This window comes from Pelophylax lessonae (assembly GCF_965119305.1).
Source record: "Pelophylax lessonae genome assembly, chromosome: 2".
Lineage (NCBI taxonomy): Eukaryota > Metazoa > Chordata > Amphibia > Anura > Ranidae > Pelophylax > Pelophylax lessonae.
This window is the reverse complement of record NC_138769.1, coordinates 565718865-565738877: the sequence shown is the minus strand read 5'-3', so window position 1 is coordinate 565738877 and position 20013 is coordinate 565718865. Positions and strand designations below refer to the sequence as shown.

Below are 20013 nucleotides of genomic sequence, written 5' to 3'. Positions count from 1 at the left end.
CCTTGTGTTATTATTTTTTCTATAAACTGTTAAAATGGATTGTGCTATGTTTGCTTAAAGTGGTTGTAAAGGCTGAAGGATTTTTACCTTCATGAAATATGCATGAAGGTAAAAAACCTTCAGTGTGCAGCTCACTTCAGTCCCCCCCCCATACTTACCTAAGCCCGATTTCGATCCAGCGATTGTGTATGAGACCCAAGGCTCTTCGGGGTCTCTCCCTCCTGATTGGCTGAGATGCAGGAGCCATTGGCTCCCGCTGTTGTCAGTCACAGCCAGTGTGTGGTGGGCCTGATCCGTGCTCTGTGTCCTGTGACACAGCCAGCTTGGGAGCGAGCACGCATGAGTGCCCCTACAGCGAGCAGCTTGCTATGAGGGCACTTGGCAAGGCGGAGTGGCCCAGAGTGCCAGCGGGGGACCTGAGAAAAGTTGGATTGGGGCTGCTCTGTGCAAAACCACTGCACAGAGCAGATAAGTATAACATGTTTTGTTATTTCTTTTTTTAAATAACATTTTATCCTTTACTTTAGGCAGTCGTTTGAAAAATTACCATTTTGCATTGAATTCCAAATGAAAAATTGCTTTGCACTGCCTGGTATGTGGGGGTGCCAATACCTTTATAGCTGTAAATTTGCAATGTAAATCTAAGGCACTGCTAGTTTTAGGAGATTTAGGCCCATTTCACACTTCTGCGACTTGTCTTGCGATTTGGAACTGCAAAGTCGCATGACAAGTTGTTCTCAAGATTTCCAATGAGTACTGTTCATATCTGTACGACTTCAAAGTAGTCCCTGCACTACTTTTGGCCGATTTTAATGCATTTTGAGGTCCAAAGACATAGGCATTGCTTCAAGTCCAGTCAAAATCACGCGACTTTTAAGGGGCCTTAAGTGGAGTACACAGGCAAAATGTCAGATGGCATCATCTGAATCAATAGAACTGTCAGGCATGTCTGGTGGCATCTGCCGGCTTCTGCGGAATGGGCACGACAGAAAAAGGTCTGCCGATCCGCATCTGATCAGTGCTCTTAGCCGATGACTGAGAGCGCTGATGGGTGTGTTCTGTCGAGGGGGTCATGCCCCTATCAGAACACAATAGCTTGGCAGGGGAGATTGCAGTACTATCCTCACATAGTAAGTACAGTGGCTCCTCCCGAGCTGTCAGATTTGTTTTTTTGTTTCAGCCCGCTGGGTTGAACAAAAAAAAAAACTTGTAGTGTGTACCAGGCTTTAGAGTGTAGTGTGTACCAGGCTTTAGAGTTTTGTTGCTTTCACTACTGTGCGGTTTACTGCTTTCCTTGCTGGAAGCTCTGACAAAGCCTCCTCCATACAAAGACGGCAGGATAAGACATGGTAGGTGAGTAAAGAGAATAAGTCGGTGCGGAAGACCACAGGCAATAGTTGTCTAGTCCTTTTCCCTCTGCTTGTTTTGGGCACTGTTTTCAGAGCTCAATGCCTCTTTAAATGATTTTAAATACAGTGCTTTGATAAAGTATTCATACCCCTTGAAATTTTCCACATTTTGTCATGTTACAACCAAAAAATGTAATTGTATTTTATTGAGATTTTATGTGATCTACCAACACAAAGTGGCACATAATTGTGAAGTGGAAGGAAAATGATGAATGGTTTTCAAAATTGTTAACAAATAAATATCTGAAAAGTGTGGCATGCATTTGTATTCAGTCTACCTTTACTCTTATACCCTTAAAGTGTAGTTCCACCCTAAAAAAAGATTTTTTAACAAAAAATACCCCTAGGACAGCCAGGGCATTAAAGCAACGATAGCCTCTGAATTGTCCCCTGTTTAGCTTATCTGTAAGAAGAAAAACTTACCTTGAAAATTTCTTGCCCAGCACTGCCATCTGCGTTGTGGGCAGCTGAAGCCGGAGCGTCCCTCTTCGTGTCCTATTCCGTGATGTCGGAGTCCCAGAATGCCCTGCTTGTCACTTACGGTGCAGGCGCGTCATCCCGCAGCTGGTTCTGTGCAAGCCAAGAAGCTGTTCTAATTGATTCAGCAGGGAATGACGCGCCCGCATTGACTCCTAGAATTGATGACGCTCATCTCCCAGGAGTCAATGCAAAGGAGGAAGTGACGTCGGGGGCCGGGGCCGCAGGAGGAGGAAGTGGAAGGAAGGTAAGTTAATTTTCAGGAAAAATAAGGTAAGTGAAACAAAAAAAATATTAATTATCCAATTCTTTTAGGATGTTTTAATGTAATCGATGAAGCAAAGTTTCAAAATAGGGTGGAACTCCGCTTTAACTAAAATCTAGTGGAACCAATTGTCTTCAAAAGTCAACTAATCAGTAAAAAGGTTATATAGTAAAAAGTGCAGCGCTAAACAAAATTAGATAGATATGAATATATCAAACAATAATTATCTAGTGAGGTATAAAGTGTAAAAGTGCCAATTTTAAATAACCGTGACTCAAAGTCCATATAATGATTATAAATTCCACAAAGAAATGAGGATGAAAATCCCGGTGTAAACACTATATTAGAAATGGATTGTGCCACCATCTGTGCTTCAATCACCACTATGTGACTGTCCACCCCTCTATAAGGATAAACTGCTTACCAGAGAGTATGGACTCAGATACCATTCGTACTGATTCGACAACGCTTGAGTGTACCCAAAGGTGATGTTTGAAGGCAGCTCTGAAGGTTTCCAAGCGTGATTCCACGATAGGACCGCCACTCACAAAATAGTGTCATACAATGCGTTGGACCATAGAGATAAAAGAAGCCTCCACATAATGTAAAACTGTAACCTCCAATTTTATTTAAAAGGTAAAAAACATACATAATATCCAAGATGGCACGATCCATTTCTATTACAGCGTTTACTCCGGGATTTTCATCGTCCTTTCTTTCTGGACTTTATAATCATTATATGGACTTTGTCACGATTATTCAGTATTGGCACTTTTGCACTTTATACCTCACTAGATATTTATTGTTTGATATACCGTATATATCGGCATATAACACGCACTTTTTCCTCCTAAAAATGGAGGAAAAAGCAGCAGTGCGTGTTATACGCCGATCTTAAAAAAAGAAACCGGCCAGGAAGCATTGCCGAGAGCAGAAGGGGCGGGCCGGGCCGAGGAGAAGGAAGGACTAGCTGTCTGCCATAAGAGCAGAAGGGGGCGGGCCGGGCCGAGGAGAAGGAAGGACTAGCTGTCTGTCATAAGAGCAGAAGGGGGCGGGCCGGGCCGAGGAGAAGGAAGGACTAGCTGTCTGTCATAAGAGCAGAAGGGGGCGGGCCGGGCCTAGGAGAAGGAAGAACGAGCGAGCACAGTCATCGGAAGTCCCGCCTATGACAGACGTCACACGTCTCGGCAGAGGAGGCGGGACTTCTCCTCGGCCCGGCCCGCCCCTTCAGCTCTCGGCGCTCCTTCCCAGCTTTTTTTAAAACAAATATGGTCAGTTCCAATGGCGCTTGCGAGGCTGCATGGACACTGCTGGTGGGCTGCATACATGGACACTGCTGGTGGGCTGCATTATGGACACTGCTGGTGGGCTGCATTATGGACACTGCTGGTGGGCTGCATTATGGACACTGCTGGTGGGCTGCATTATGGACACTGCTGGTGGGCTGCATACATGGACACTGCTGGTGGGCTGCATACATGGACACTGCTGGTGGGCTGCATACATGGACACTGCTGGTGGGCTGCATACATGGACACTGCTGGTGGGCTGCATACATGGACACTGCTGGTGGGCTGCATTATGGACACTGCTGGTGGGCTGCATTATGGACACTGTTGGTGGGGTGCATACATGGACACTGCTGGTGGGCTGCATTATGGACACTGTTGGTGGGGTGCATACATGGACACTGCTGGTGGGCTGCATTATGGACACTGTTGGTGGGGTGCATACATGGACACTGCTGGTGGGGTGCATTATGGACACTGTTGGTGGGCTGCATACATGGACACTGCTGGTGGGCTGCATTATGGACACTGCTGGTGGGCTGCATACATGGACACTGCTGATGAGGATGCATTGTTGGACTGCTGATGAGGCTGCATTCATGGGCACTGGTGAGATATCCTTTTGATTTAAAAAAAAAAAAAATGTTCTGAGTTCAAAGCTGTTTATTTTAAATTTAAGCTTTTTTCCTGAAATTTCTCTCCAAATATTGGGGTGCGTGTTATACGCCGGCGCGTGTTATACACCGATAAATACGGTATTTATATTCATCTAATTTGTTTAGCTCTGCACTTTTTACTTTATACTTTTATTGCAACGTTTTGTCCATTGTAGTGCAACCAGCTGTACACATAATTTGAATTAGCGGGGTATTATTTCACATACAATCAGTAAAGAGTCCACCTATGTGTAATTTAATCTCACTATAAATACAGCTGTTTTGTGAAGCCCTCAGAGGTTTGTTGGAGAACCTTAGTGAGCAAACAGCATAATGAAGGCCAAGGAACACATCAGACAGGTCAGGGATTAGGTTGTGGAGAAGTTTAAACAGGGTTAGGTTATAAATAATATCCCAAGCTTTGAATATCTCACAGAGCACTGTTCAATCCATCATCCGAAAATGGACAGAGTATGGCACAATTGCAAATCTACCAAGACATGGCTGTCCACCTAAAACGGGCAGGCCAGGCAACGAGAGCATTAATCAGAGAAGCAGCCAGAACGCCTTTGCTAATCATAGAGGAGCTGCAGAGATCCACAGCTCAGGTGGGAGAATCTATCTACAGGACAACTATTAGTCGTTCTCCACAAATCTGGCCTTTTTGTAAGAGTGGCAAGAAGAAAGCCATTGTTGAAAGAAAGCCACAAGAATTCCTGTTTGCAGTTTGCGAGAATCCATGTGGGGGGACACAGAAAATATGTGGAAGAAGGTGCTCCGGTCAGATAAGACCAAAATTTAACTTTGGCCTAAAAGCAAATTGCTATGTGTGGCAGAAAACTAACCTTGCATATCACCCTGAACACACCATCCCCACTGTGAAACATGTTGGTGGCAGCATCAAGTTGTGGGATGCTTTTCTTTAGCAGGAACACGTAAGATGGATGGAGCCAAATACTGGGCAATCTTAGAAGAAGCCCTGTTAGAGTCTGCAAAAGACTGCATATATGAATTTATCGAACTGTGCCACAGACTGTTGGCTCCTTTTCTGATACACAATGATAGGGACTCATATAAAAGAAACTGCATTATACAAGGTGTGTGGCTGGTTACTCCCAAATCAAGTTACCTACTATATGGGGAGGGGGGTGGCTAGTTTAGCTCCGAAATGTTGGGGCTCAAAAAAGGTAAACTGAACCTTGTTTTGAGCTTTGTTGATGTACTTTTTTATTAATTAAAATATAACATTACAAGTCCTAACCAGATGGTATTTGGTCCCTGCTCGCCTAGCCAGGATGTATACCACAGCTTCTGCGGAATGCTTCTGAAATTGTAAACTGAGAGGTTCTATGCTGCATATATGGTGGGAGTTCCCTCAGATTAGGGATTTATGGAACAGGGTGTTGGTGCTCCAGAAGCTAACTGGGTTGTCCATTGAACAGCAGCCTGGTTTAGGGTTGCCCCCCCACTAGCGTCTAAGATCACAATAGCAGGAGCGTGGAAGACACTATTCAGAAGCATGAAACATAAAATCTCGTGGCTTGTGATCCATGAAAAAGTTGCTAGTATTGTTAATGACCGTCAGACCCTCTTTGAACGTACCTGGGAACCCTGGGCAATATACCTCCACATTCCTCTATCTCGGACTGCCAGCACAGTAAGGTCTCCGGGCCCTTCCTGTTTAACCTAGATTTTCTTTCTTTTTTAAGGTTTCTTCCTTTCCTTCTAACTTCCCTTTCTTTTTCTCTTCTGTTTTACGCTGTTTTTTTTTTTCCTGTAATTTTGGTTCGCTAGTTTTTTTTTTTTGTGATTTTATTTAAGTGACACTCTTGGTGCCTATTGAGTTCACCTACATGTGATAATGTTTATAAGATGATACCTTCTAGGGTTTGTACTTTTTTTCTACTATGAGTTTTGGTACTGCTACTTTGTTATCACACCTCATCTTGGTAGTATGTTTCCTACATTAAAACTAATATTACTAAAATTATTAGGTTACCATTTCAGTACTGGAGGTTCGTTCTCTTGAGTTGCATTCCTGTACTCTGTATTTTCCTGAAAGGTGCTGCGATGCCAACTTTTGGTTGTTTATACTTTGCTCTACCTTAAATAAAAACCTTTTAAAAGTTAAACTATAACATTACAGGTGCTGATGTTGTGGACAGTATCTTGGCAAACCTGAAGCCTGGATCTCGAACTAGGAAACAAATTATTAACCATCTTGTGCAGATGGGACTTGCGGACAGTGCAAAGGATTTCAAAAAAGAAGTGTAAGCAATAATCTCTTCTTCTGTGCATCTGATAGTAAGATAATTGCATTCTCTCATATATTCCATAGGTGTTCACATTAGCATTTACTTGCTCCTAGACAGTTCTTTGCTCCAGCAGGCAATGTTATTTTTTATGTCAGATTTAAATTTAGTTTTAGTCATAGTCTTTTTACTAAAATGCCATTTTTATTTGTAGTCATCTAAATTATTTTAGTTTTGTCATAGTTTAGTCAACTAAAATTGAATGGGTTTAGTTAAATTATAATACATTATTTAAGTATTTCTCTAGAATTTCGAAACTCCTATTCTCCTGGAGTAAAAAATCTAATAACATGTAGTGGGGATAGGGAAGTAAATGGGAGTGAGGGAGTGCACAGGGCAGAGAACTCAAATTATATTTTTGTTAAATTTTCATCACTGAAAACATGCAGCTGATGAAAATTATGACAAAAAAATCCTTGGCCAGCAGGTGTGTGCTTTTTTATGCTAATGACCAAGGCTCCAACCACACCTGAGCGATCAGAATTGCGGGCGGAAAACGCTGTGATTCTGCCGTGATTGAAATCGTGGGACGCTTGTGCGATGCCATTACTTCTCAATGGTACCCCAATCGCAGCGCGATTTTTGCCCACGATTTTTGCCGGACAAATGGCTTTAAAATCACGCAAACAAAATCACGGGACGCCTATTGCCCAAAAGAAGTTAAGGAACATCTTTTGGGCCACAGTTGTCCCGCGATTTTGTATGCTTGATTTAACCACGATTTGTCAGCCGACAATCGTGGCAAAATCATGCCACGATTGGGGTACATTGAGAAGTAATGGCATCGTACAAGCGTCCCGCGATTCGGATAGCTCAGGTATGAATGGAGCCTAAGTGCTTGGGTAGATAGCCAGGCATCTGATGAGCTTTCTGTGTATGTTACAGCCTTGGTAACATCAGTTTATATGAATGTATATCAGAAATGACTGGCTGCTACCACAAACAAATCTTGAATACTTTCTGTTTTTGCATCTTTTCAGTAAGGGAACTCGAATTGTGCTCTGGACAGAAGATCAGGAGATGGAACTTCAGAGACTTTTTGAGGAGTTTCAAGAAACAGATGGTAAATCCAATATTTTGTTATAGAATGTATTCCATTGTTTAAAGTTAAGGTTACACATTTTGTCATGAGCCAGCGCAGTTTATCAGTTTCTAAGTTCCTTCCAGCCTTTTGGAGTCAACTCCTGTACTAAGCCAAAATAGGTCTGGTATAGAGAATTCTGGCCAATCAGCCTGTTCCCTGTCCTCACCTTAGTGAGTTGGCGATGTTATTCCCCTTGGCCTACTTTTGTTTTCTGTTCAGTATATGTTAGGAGGGCTTGGACTGAAAAAAAAAAATTCTGTGTATGATCTGCTTTGATGAAGGAAAAGGATAATTCAAGTTGCCTTATGGGCTCGTTCACACCATATGTGCATAAAAACTGATGGGAAAACCACACAGATTTTACTTGCAGAGACATCAGATCACCTCAGTCTTCATGGCCGTGGACATCACCTTGACATTTAGTTTTCATGCATGTCAGTTATCTGCCCTATTCACACCAATGTTGATGTCATTGTGACGGAACCGACCCACAATGCGCTTGAGTGCTTCCGTCAGTATACCGCTTCCTCCAGTCCTAAATCTAGATATCAGATATTATAGCAGCATATTGCAACCAAGAACTAGGCAGAACTAGTTTTAGCTACAAAACTGGAACAGTTTATTGAACAAGAATACAGGCTTTTTATACACTACACACTCAGGTGAGGCTTATCACGTTCTCATATGTAAACACAACTGTATACAGAAATATAATTTACACTATAAATATTAAGTTAGTTAAACAACTAACCACCTGGACAATCAGGGATCTCATTCCAGGTCAGACTTGCCGGCATCAAGCTAATAAAGTACAATACACATTATTAAAAGTGTAAACCCATCCCCTAGCAGACAATAAGTGAGTTAATTAGCACAATTAACAATACAAACAGTGATCTACCCCTTCTAACAACTACTAGCTGACAATGGTATAATTACCATGCTAATTAACTCAGCACTTAAACCAACCTAGGTGAGCAGACTGGCGGCAATAAGGCTAAAACAAAGTGCATTACATATTATTCGAAGTGTAAACACAGAACACCTTCAGACAATAGCAGGAGAACCCAGTAACAGACTTTTCAGCATCAAGCTCACAAAGTACAATACACATTAGCCGAAGTGTAAACACATCCCCTAATAGTTTGGTAGCAGATAATAGATGTGTTAATTAGCACATTTAACAATGTGTGGAAGAAAGGTGGTTGAGCTGATGATCTTAACATCTGCTATGAGTCGGACTGTGTGGAGAAGTCCTTATTGGTAATGGGCAGCTAGGGACCCCAGGCTCAGTCTGTGTCTTGGGAAGACATGGACTTAAATCCAAAGTAACATTACTCTAAGGGTTCCCTTAAATGCCAGGGCCCATTGTCAGTAGACAAGAGGCTAGCCTGATGTCCCCTCCAAAAGCTTCTGTCCCGGGTGAGTCTATCACAGTCCTGTCAGTTTTTTTCCCATGCAGAAAACTGCATACACGTTGCAGATTTTTGCTCAGAAACAATCTGCACGTGATAGCAGTGTTGTGGTGTGAACAGGGCACATAGAGAACAATATTATTTTTTTGTGCCCGTGCAGAAAAACTGACCATGGTGTGAACGAGACCTTATTGTTCAATTTTACACCCTTCTTTTTTTCATATTGCCATACTAAGGTTATTGGGCTCATATTTATAAGACTGCATTTACACTAAAAGTGATAACTTTGACATGTTTTAGGGAAAAGAGAACAAACTACAGAAATTTAAGAAAAAAATGTACCAAAAACTGGCAGACAAAAATCCCTGTGCCAATCATACCTGACTTTCACCTAGGCTAGTTCCTAAGGCCCCTTTCACATAACCGTTCAATCGGGTCGGCCTGTTTGTTTTTCAGGCAGACCCAATCGGGCTCTCTATTCTCCTCTATGGAGCGGCGGATGTAAAGGGACTTGGGTCAGTTTTCACCTGCCTAGCTCCAATCTAAAAGATAATATTTTCTTAGTCAATGTAAACCCCATTCATGAAATCTGACCTGGGCACATATATCTGTAGTGTTTACCTATCTCTCTCCAAAGCCCTAAGTCCTGTGTCTTTCTGCTGCTCCATTCCTCTGTTATCAGCATGACTGACAAGCTCTCCGATACAGAAGATAAAAGCAGCTAGAAATTTGTGTCAGGGAAGGGACTTAGGAGACAGAAAAGCAGGGAGTTTGTCTATTTACAGCACAGCTCTGCATGTTTGTGTCGTCCAGCATGCCATGATTTTGGAGTTTCCCATTGAAGTCAATTCGGCGGCCATTTTCTTGTAGCCTGTTGAATGGTGATGCGGCGGTGGTCTCTAGTGGCAGTGACAGCACTTCCTCTTCCTTTCTGATCGCAGCATGGCAAACAGCTTGGCGCTCTGTATTCTGCTCTGAGTAGGTGGTGGTGAGTCCCTGCGGGTATACAGTTCCCTCTTCTGCCATAGCAGCGCCGCTGGTGCGCTGGGACTTGCAGTACCCCAGCGGTAGCTGTGTGCGGGGGTTTTTTTTGTGTGACAGTTGTTTGCATATTAAGGGTGGCCTCCGGTTTAACCATGGAGTCCCTGGAGCAAGTATCACCACCTGACCCACTTTCAGAAGCTGCTGGACCCTCCGGATATCAGTCTACCCTGGCAACCATGACGGCGGTCCTACAGTCACTTGTGTCAAAGGTTGATATGGCCTTTCAAAAGCGGCCTAGCAAGAAGTGCCCCCTGCCTTCTTCTGTATCCTCTGCCTCCTCAGAATCTGAGGTGGATTTGGCCGCCACGGACGCGAGTCAAGCCACTGGGTGTGCGTCAACGCAGCCTGAGTGGTCTGACAGTGAGGATGGTTCCTCTTCCACTACAGGCGCGCATGAAAAGACGCTTGTGGAGGCACTGATTCTATCAGTACGGGAAACTTTGAAAGGGGAGGACACAGCTCATGTTGCGTCCGTTTGCCCAGTTTGGCACCCGTAGACCATCCAAGCTGACTAAGGTGTTCCCTTTTCCTGACTATTTCGACGAGATTGTCGCTAGTCAGTGGGGATCTTAGAAACCCATGGTTGGATTACCTAGCGTTTCGCTAGGAGATATCCCTTTTGAGGAGTGTCTTTTGAAGAAGCTGATGGTTCTACCAACAGTGGACTCTTGGGTTTCCAGCTTAAATAAGGCAACGCTACTTCCGGTGGAGTATTCCCCGTCTTTTAAGGACCCTGTGGACAAGAGCGCTAAGGCTCTTGCACGATACCATTTCACCCTGACAGGTTCAATTTTGAGGCCGGTGTTTGCTATCACCTTGGTCTCCCAGATCTAAATGGAATGGGCGAAACTCTTACACCAGGATCTGAAAGGGGGTCAACATCCTCCTAAGCTGGTGGATCAGTTGATACAGGGGCTACAGTACATCTGTGATGCATGCTTGGTTGCTCGGCCCCTTTGGCTGGCAGAGTGTCTGTGACTGCGGTGATCCTCCGCTGCACGATTTGGATGAAGGACTGGTCGGCTGACCAGGCTTCCAAAAAGGTGCTGACTGATCTACCGTTTGCAGGAGACCGTTTGTTCTGTGCTGCTTTTGAAGAAAGAATTAAAGGTCTTACGGGAGGTAAGAGTACTCTGCTTTCACAGGTTAGCAAGAGCAAAGAGCCTCGTCATAAACCAGGTCCTTTCTTCTCGGCTCACAAACGGCACTTTCCTCCTGCAGGCTCGCAGGGCAAAGGAATAATAGCCCACCCGTCACATTGCAGTGGGTTCTAAGAGGCCCTTGGCTGGGAAGTCAAAAGCGGGTTCCACTAGTTCCGCAGACAAGCTATCCTCTGGCTGAAGGGGCGCCCTCATCCCTATCTGGGGTGGGGGGACGTCTTTCCTTCTTTCCAAACCCGTTGACCTCTCTCATTCAAGACAAATGAATCCACAAGTTGATTCGGTCCGGTTACAAGATCGAGTTTTGGTCCTTGCCTCCGGCAAGGTTCTTTCCTTTCAACTTACGTTTGTCCAGGGATCGGCTGCAGGGCCTCTACGGAACAGTGCAGGATCTGCTATCTCACTAAGTAATTGTCCCAGTTCAGGAGTTGTAACGTTTTCAGGGATTTTGTTCAAATCGATTTACTGTTCCCAGGAAGGAAGGCAAGGTCTTGGATCTCAAGGCCCTGAATCGCTTTGTGTGGGTTTAGACATTTTGAATGGAGTCCATTTGCAGGGTGGTGGCATCCCTTTATCAAGGGGATTTTCTGGCCTCTCTCGATATCAAGGACGCTTACCTTCATATCCCAATATATGTAGGGCATCAGCGTTTTCTTTCTTTCGCCGTGGGAGAAGAACATTATCAGTTTGTGTTAGGGATAGACCGATATGGTTTTTTCAGGGCCGATTTGGTCACAAAGTATCAGTATCGGCTGATATGGACCGATATTTTGTACATTTAAAGTTTTAAAAAATTAAGACACTTTTTGACACAAATCTGGTACTGAATATGTAATGTTTATTAACATTTTTGACATTAAAGGCTCGTTCTTCACACCTTACCTGCATGAAAACTGATAGGAAAACCACACAGCTTTCACTTCAGTTTCACATCATGTGAATGAACGAGTCCTAGAAGAGTAGACAACTGTGAAAAAAAAAGTGCTGGGAAAATAATAACTAAAGGCTTCCTAAAACAAAATTTACATAAACTGCTGCAGTAGTGCACTTACGGTCTGCAATGATTAAATCTAGTAGCTGCGGTGCAAAAGACAGTGGACTGGACACTAGTACTACTCACTTTCAATACTCCCAGTTAGGTAGAACAATATTATAGTGCAGAAAGCATGTTCACCAGTTAAAGGCTTCTGTTTTTTTCATGTATTGCTGCCACTTCACTAAAAACACGCTCACTTGGTACTGAGAAAGGAGGAGCAGAAAGGTATCTTCTAGCATGAAAAGCAAGTCTTTTGTAGCGTGCCTCTTTTTCTTTCCACCACTGAAGAGGATCACCACTTCTATCAATTACTGGTTCCTTCAAATAGAGATGAAGTTCATCATCCAGAGTAATTATTGCAGATTCAGAAGAATCCTCTGCATGAGGCCCCAATAAAACACTGAACATGGCATCTATTCGACCAGGATGAAGTTTCTCTTCTGTCCGTTGTCTTTTTGGACATTTTTCTCTTTTTGCAGCACCCTGCTCTTCCAGATGGATTGCTGGCACCCTATAGTGGGTAGCTTGCTGGCACCCTGTGGTGGGTGGCTGGCTTGCTGGCCCCCTGTGGTGGGTGGCTGGCTGGCTTGATGGCCCCCTGTGGTGGGTGGCTGGTTTGCTGGCCCCTGTGGTGGCTGGCTGGCACCCTGTGGTGGTGGGTGGCTTGCTGTCTGTCTGGCACCCTGTGGTGGGTGACTGGCTGGCACCCTGTGGTGGCTGGCAGGCAACGTGTGGTGGGTGGGGTGGCTGTCTGGCTGACACCCTGTGGTGAGTGGCTGGATGGCTCACACCCTGTGGTGGTGAGTGGCTGGCACCCTGTGGTGGTGGGTGGCTGGCTGCCTGGCTGAACCCTGTGGTGGGTGGCTGGCTGACACCCTGTGGTGGGTGGCTGGCTGACACCCTGTGGTGGGTGGCTGGCTGACACCCTGTGGTGGCTGGGTGGCTGACACCCTGTGGTGGGTGGCTGGCTGACACCCTGTGGTGGCTGCGTGGCTGGCACCCTGTGGTGGGTGGCTGGCTGGCTGGCACCCTGTGGTGGGTGGCTGGCTGGCTGGCACCCTGTGGTGGGTGGCTGGCTGGCTGACACCCTGTGGTGGGTGGGTGGCTGGCTGGCTGACACCCTGGGGTGGGTGGGTGGTTGGCAAAGGGGCTGTGAGTGGCTGGCTGCTACAGTGCCTGTGGCTGGCTGGCTGGTACAGGGCCTGTGGGTGTGGGTGGCTGGCACCGGGCTGCTGTGGGTGGGTGTATGGCTGTGTTATACACTCCCTAGAAACTCCAGACGAGGCTGTCCAAGGCGAGGGAGGTGGCCTAAGAAGGCAGAAGGTTAGGCCCAGTGCGCGGAGGCGCGTGGCGCAACATACGCAATGACGTCAATATCGGCAAGCTTCGGGGATGATACGGGTATAATGGGAAAGTGAATATCGGCTTTGCCGATAATCGGTCGATCCCTAATTTGTGGCTTTACCCTTTGGTCTCGCCTCAGCTCCTCGGGTGTTCGCAAAAGTTTTTGCCCCGGTGTTAGCCTTGCTCAGGCAGAGGGGGATTGCGGTGCTGGGGTACCTGGACGATCTCATTCTGCAAGCAGAGTCTTCGTCTGTTTTATAAGATGAGATGGACATCACTGTGCAAACTCCTGCAAGAGTTCGGCTTGATGCTGAATTTTCAGCTATCGGCTCTGATTCCGTCCATCAACCTGGACTACCTGGGCCTGACTTTGGATTCAGCCTCAGCCAGGGTGTTTCTTGTGGAGGCGTAACTGCTGAAGTTGCAGCATGCGATTCGGCTCCTGTTGTCCAACTGTTGGTCGTCTCTCAGGACTTGCATGTAAGTGCTGGGTTTTATGGTCTCCACCTTCGAGGCGGTTCTGTTTGCTCAGTTCCATACCAGGTCTCTGCAAAAGGAAATTCTTGCCAAATGGGACAAGAATCCTAAATCTCTGGAAAATCTGATCCCGTTGAGTCGGGATGCGAGGGGATCCTTGCTTTAGTGGCTCCGTTCCCCGGCAATTTGACAAGGGAAGTTCTTTCTCCCCCTGTACTGGACAGTGAGTACCACAGATGCCAGCCTGTCTGGGTTGGGAGGGGCCTTGAGCATGGATTCTGCTCAAGGGGTTTGGACTCGGGATAAGTCCGGTCTGCTGATCAATAACCTGGAGATTCAGGTGATCAGGCTTTGCCTGTCCCTGTGGACGGATCGTCTGCAGGGGTGTCCGGTAAGAATTCATTCAGGCAATGCCACGGCTTTGGCATATATGAATCATCAAGGGGGCACCAAAAGTGCCCTGGCTACCAGGGAAGTAGCCGGCATTCTAAGGTGTGCAGAATATGTTCTCGCCCTCTTCTGTGCACATTCCAGGGGGTGGAAAATTGGCAGGCAGACTACCTCAGTCGGCAGGTCCTGAGCCCGGGCGAATGGTCTCTTCACCTGGAAGTGTTTCAACAACTGTGTCTTTGGTGGGGGAGTCTGAATGTGGACCTGTTGGCCTCTCGTCTCAACCAGAAGGTTCAGAGGTTTGTGGCAAGATCTTGGGATCCTTTTGCTGACCCCACGGACGCTCTGGTGGCCCCTTGGGGTCAGTATCGTCTGATTTAAGCTTTTCCTCCACTACAGCTTCTGCCGAGGCTTCTGCGCAGAATCCAGGCAAAAGGGATTCCAGTCATACTGGTGGCTCCAGACTGGCCTCACTGGTCTTGGCACACAGGCCTTGTGAGGCTGGTAGCCAATGTTCCTTGGAGACTCCCTCTCGGAGAAGATCTTTTGTCTCAGGGCCGATCTTCCATCCTGCATTACGGTCACTGGCTTTAATGGCCTGGCTATTGAAAGCCAGGTACTGAAGGATAGAGGGTTGTAGATAAGGTGTAGATAAATGTTTGGCTCTGGGCACCATCAAGGGCCAGATCTCTGCCTTGGCAATTTTCTTCCAAGTTTTTGACCAAGGGTCAAAGAAGATATGGAGCTGTGTCCGTCAATGAACATCAGTGAAAAGGATTTTACGGTAAAACAAAAATCCATTTTTTTGCGCCCTTATGCGTATTTTCCGCTTGAAAGCTCTTCTCAATAGCGGAAGTTTGGTAGGGGGAGGGGGTTTCTGCCTGTAAGCTTATATGCCTGTAAACTCCTGAAAATGCCTACGGCTAATATGGAGGGAAGTTTCCAGGCAGAGAAGAATGAGAGCTCAAAAAAACTTCAAGAGGAAGTAAACTTCCATCTTTAAGTTTTACCTGTAGGTAAGCCTATATTGAGTCACAAGGCTGGAGCCGTGAACCCGGAAGGAAGACCAGGAAAGATGGATGCTGCCTGCAGCGATGGCATGACATCACTGGAACGCTTCGTTTTCAGGTAAGTTACTAGCACATTATGCCTTTGCCTTGCAAGTAAGTTAAAAAAAAAGTGCAACGGTTTACAACCACTTTAAACACCTGTAAGAGCAGTTTCTTTGAGCTGCAGTGTGCATGAGCTCTTATGTTTATCATTGGTAAACTTAACTAGCCTGTTGTGGCCTTGTCAAACATAACATTTTTATTTTCATTGCAGATACTCTGGGGAATATCATGAAGCATATTACAGCAAAACGTTCCAAAGCTAGAATTATAGAAAAACTAATAAGCATGGGCCTTGTGTTTGACCGGAAAGAACTCTATAAGAAGAGGAAGAGAAAAGGAAAATCTTCGGGCATAGTATGTGACTTGTTCCTCCAGATATGTTTCTTACCTATTTGCACATATTTCTGGACAACACTGAATATATATATCTACAGTTAAATGTGTCTTTTTCTGCTAGAAGACATTTTACAAATGGGAGTTTTCTTATTTGGGTGGACAGTGTGAAATTTGTCTTCAAATGTTTTGAGTTATAAGTCCAGTGACTAAAGCAGGCCATAGATTATGCAAATTATTTTCCTGCTACCACAGAGCTATTGTGCCCTCCCAGTGGGGGTGGGGGGGGCTTTGGAAGCTGTCCTGCTGGAAGAAGACAGTGATTACTGCTAGCTGCTAGAGCCACTGGCAATAATTGCAGGCTAAAGATCCAACATGCTGGTTATAAGTAGAACAATAAATAGACTTGGGTGCCTGCCCATAGATGGATCGAATCTCTGCCGATCCCTGTTGAAACGGACGATATTCCAACCATCTATGGCTTGCTTTAGTCCACTCTTAGTAAGTTTTCTGACCAGTTTTATTTATCCGAATCATGAAAATAACATTTTTATTTTGCCCTTGCAGGTGTTGTTTAGCATACCCATGAACATACAGTATCTCACAAAAGTGAGTACACCCCAAATATTTTATTATATCTTTTCAACACTGACAACACTGATGAAATGACGCTTTGCTACAATGTAAAGTAGTGAGTGTACAGCTTGTAAAACTGTAAATTTGCTGTCCTCCCACAATAACTCAAGACACAGCCATTAGTGTCTAAACTGCTGGCAACAAAAGTGAGTACACATTTGTAAGTGAAAATGTCCAAATTAGGCCCAAAGTTTCATAATTTTGTGTGGCCTCCATTATTTTTCAGCAGTGCCTTAACCCTCTTGGGCATGGAGTTCACCAGACCTTCACAGGTTGCCACTAGAGTCGTCTTCCACTCCTCCATGACGACATCACGGAGCTGGTGGATGTTAGAGACCTTACTTGGCCAGTCCATCACCTTTACCCTCAGCTTCTTTAGCAAGACAGTGGTCGTCTTGGAAGGTGTGTTTGGGGTCGCTATGTTGGAATACTGCCCTGCGGCCCAGCCTCCAAAGAAAGGGGAACATGCTCTGCTTCAGTATGCCACAGTACATGTTTATATTCCTGGTTCCCTCAATGAACTGTAGTTCCCCAGTGCCAGCAGCACTCATGCAGCCCTAGACATGACACTCCCACCACCATGCTTGACTGTAGGCAAGACACACTTGTCTTTGTACTCCTCACCTGGTTGCCGCCACACACGCTTGACACCATCTAAATAAGTTTATCTTGGTCTCATCAGACCACAGGACATGGTTCCAGTAATCAATGTCCTTAGTCTGCTTGTCTTCAGCAAACTGTTTGCGGGCTTTCTTGTGCATCATCTTTAGAAGAGGCTTCCTTCTGGGACGACAGCCATGCAGACCGATTTGATGCGGTGTATGGTCTGGGCACTGACAGGCTGACCCCCCCCACCCCTTCAACCTTTGCAGCAATGCTGGCAGCACTCATACATCTATTTCCTAAAGTGAACCTCTGGATATGATGCTGAGCACGTGTACTCAACTCCTTTGGTCTGTTTTGAGTCGAACCTGTCCTGTTAAACTGCTGTATGGTCTTGGCCACCGTGCGGCAGCTTGGTTTCAGGGTCTTGGCAATCTTCTTATAGCCTAGGCCATCTTTATGTTGAGCAACAATTTTTTTTTCAGATTTTCAGAGGGTTCTTTACCATGAGGTGCCATGTTGAACTTCTAGTAACCAGTATGAGAGAGTGAGAGCGATAACACCAAATTTAACACACCTACTCCCCATTCACACCTGAGACTAACACTGAGTCGCATGACACCGGGGAGAAAAAATGGCTAATTGGGCCCAATTTGGACATTTTGACTTAGGGTTGTACTCACTTTTGTTGCCAGCGGTTTAGACATTAATGGCTGTGTGTTGAGTTATTTTGAGAGGACAGCAAATTTACACTGTTATACAAGCTGTACACTCACTACTTTACATTGTAGCAAAGTGTAATTTCTTCAGTGTTGTCACATGAAAAGATATAATAAAATATTTACAAAATGTGAGGGGTGTACTCACTTTTGTGAGATACTGTAAATGTCTCTCTGTCTACTTTCTTTTTGTTGCAAAGTTCTGTTTCTTTCTTCCTTTAGGGCCCATTCACACTGTTGTCACTGGCAATTTTGTGCACCAGATCAACGTGCTTCAATGCAGGAGATCATAGAAGGCAATCCTCTTCTATGTGCCCCATTTACACCACAACACTGGTGAGATGTGAGAAATGCTGCATTTTTCTGCAGCACATCAGATGGCACCGCAGCGCTTTGCAATGTGATCCTGTGTAGAGACCATAAAGTGCGAATTTGTCACACTTTTTTGTGAAGAAAGAAAAAGATTAAAACGTGTGATGCACTGAAACAGCACATCACACCACTCCTCACAGGTTGTTACAATGGATACTGGCCTGCACACTACAACAGAGCATGTAAGCGTGCAGCTAGTACGAATGGGCCCTAGGAAAGAGCTTCTTTGCTGAGCTGGTTCCATCAGTCACCTAACTAGACCTCTAGCCTGCTCACACACAGACTGTAGCTTGTTTAGTTCAGAATTCTTCTGTCCTACCACAATTTCTATTTTATTCTCAGGCATCAGTTAAAGTGTTATTAAATCCAAGACGCTGCATTCACTATAGCTGGTCTCCCACAGTACACAGAACATGGAAATGCAATTATTTTAGTAAATCTAAACTGCTAAATACCTTTTCTCATCCGCAGTATATAGCAGTCTTGTGACTTCTATCAGTGTCTGGTTAACGTTTGTAGGAGGAGTTTTCATACTGCACTGAGCTGATCTATCAGGATCCAGGACCCCTGACCCTCTGTCCTGACAGTGCCCAAGAAAAAAACTAGCAATACACCCCAAACTGAGCATGTGCAGCCTGACTCCAAAGGCTTTGTCTTATCTGGACATGTTCTGGAGTCAGTGGAAAGAGGGGAGGATCTGTGCATACAGGATCAAGCAGCCTTTTTACACAATACAGTGGATTAACCCCTTAGGTTCCACAGTGAGTATAACAAGCATGCTTTACTGCATATACAGACTTATTTTACTGTTGTGGGTTTAGTAACACTTTAAGCTTTGTGACCTGTCTGAGCCAATCAGGCCTGGACACATGCTTTCCCCTGTGTAAGCAGAAAGTGCTATCATAGCAGATAACAGGTAAGTAGAATATAGGTTTACACTGCATAGACCTTACTATTACTGAAACTTGGCTGAGTTTAGCAATAATTACCCAAACCCCAAAGAGGCTGGAGACTGCATAAATAACTCATCTAGTTCTCACAAATTATTTTAAAATTTTAGGCCTTTAATTTTGATTTGAAAGCGCATGATTTTCATAGGGATGTGTTTTTGCTATCATGTTGTATGCCATCATTTTGTACAAACTTGACTAGATCTGTGTCCAATGTTTGCAACTGAATTTCAGGCAGATAAAAAAAAAAAAAAAAAATCCACAAAAAAAGTTGTTACAAAAAATGTAAAATGTTACAAAAATGTTGATGCATTTTTACATAGAATTCTTTCTCATGATTCTGTCTAGATATCAGCCTTCTTTGATCGTTTTCTCTCTTTTTAATATCTACATTAAAGCAAAATTGTGCCTTTTGCGATGACAGGGAATTCCAAATTTTTAGGATTTATAAGGACTGTATATCTCTCAAGCATTAATGAACTCCATTTATTAATAGTTTAGGTCAAGCCAAATGTTAAAGCATATTCTTTCTTTAGCAGGCTTTACGGTCAGTTAGGTTACTTTATAAAAGCCTTTTCATGTAGGTAATACAAACATATATTTTCTTATTTTATGATGAATGTATCTACTAAAACTTAGTTTGGCTTTTGCCTGCTTTTAGTCTGAAGAAGAATTTCTACGTGATCTTGGAGTAGATGAAAGAGATATTGATGCTGAAGAGGAGGATGAGGAAGAAGAGGAGGACAGTGAAGAAGAGGAGGAACAGGAAAATAGCAAACCACAACACAAAACAAGAGAGACGTTGGACAGAAGGAGTGGATCACTTGTGGATCGGAAGATACAAAATATTGTACGGAACTTGCATCAAGAAGGTGAGAGCTGTTAATTATATTGTTTTCAGAAGAACATGTTTAAAGTGATACTGAAGTC

At 44.6% G+C, this 20013-nt stretch overlaps 1 protein-coding gene across 1 annotated transcript in view; it reads left to right on the top strand.

The window, feature by feature from the left end:
- TIMELESS (timeless circadian regulator) overlaps nt 1–20013 on the top strand; it is a 135122-nt gene that overhangs the window by 65949 nt on the left and 49160 nt on the right. The window contains exons 20-23 of the mRNA XM_082247164.1: nt 6243–6366; nt 7389–7471; nt 15682–15824; nt 19745–19955. Coding sequence (XP_082103290.1) covers nt 6243–6366; nt 7389–7471; nt 15682–15824; nt 19745–19955 — 561 coding nt within the window. The remainder of the gene's footprint in view (nt 1–6242; nt 6367–7388; nt 7472–15681; nt 15825–19744; nt 19956–20013) is intronic.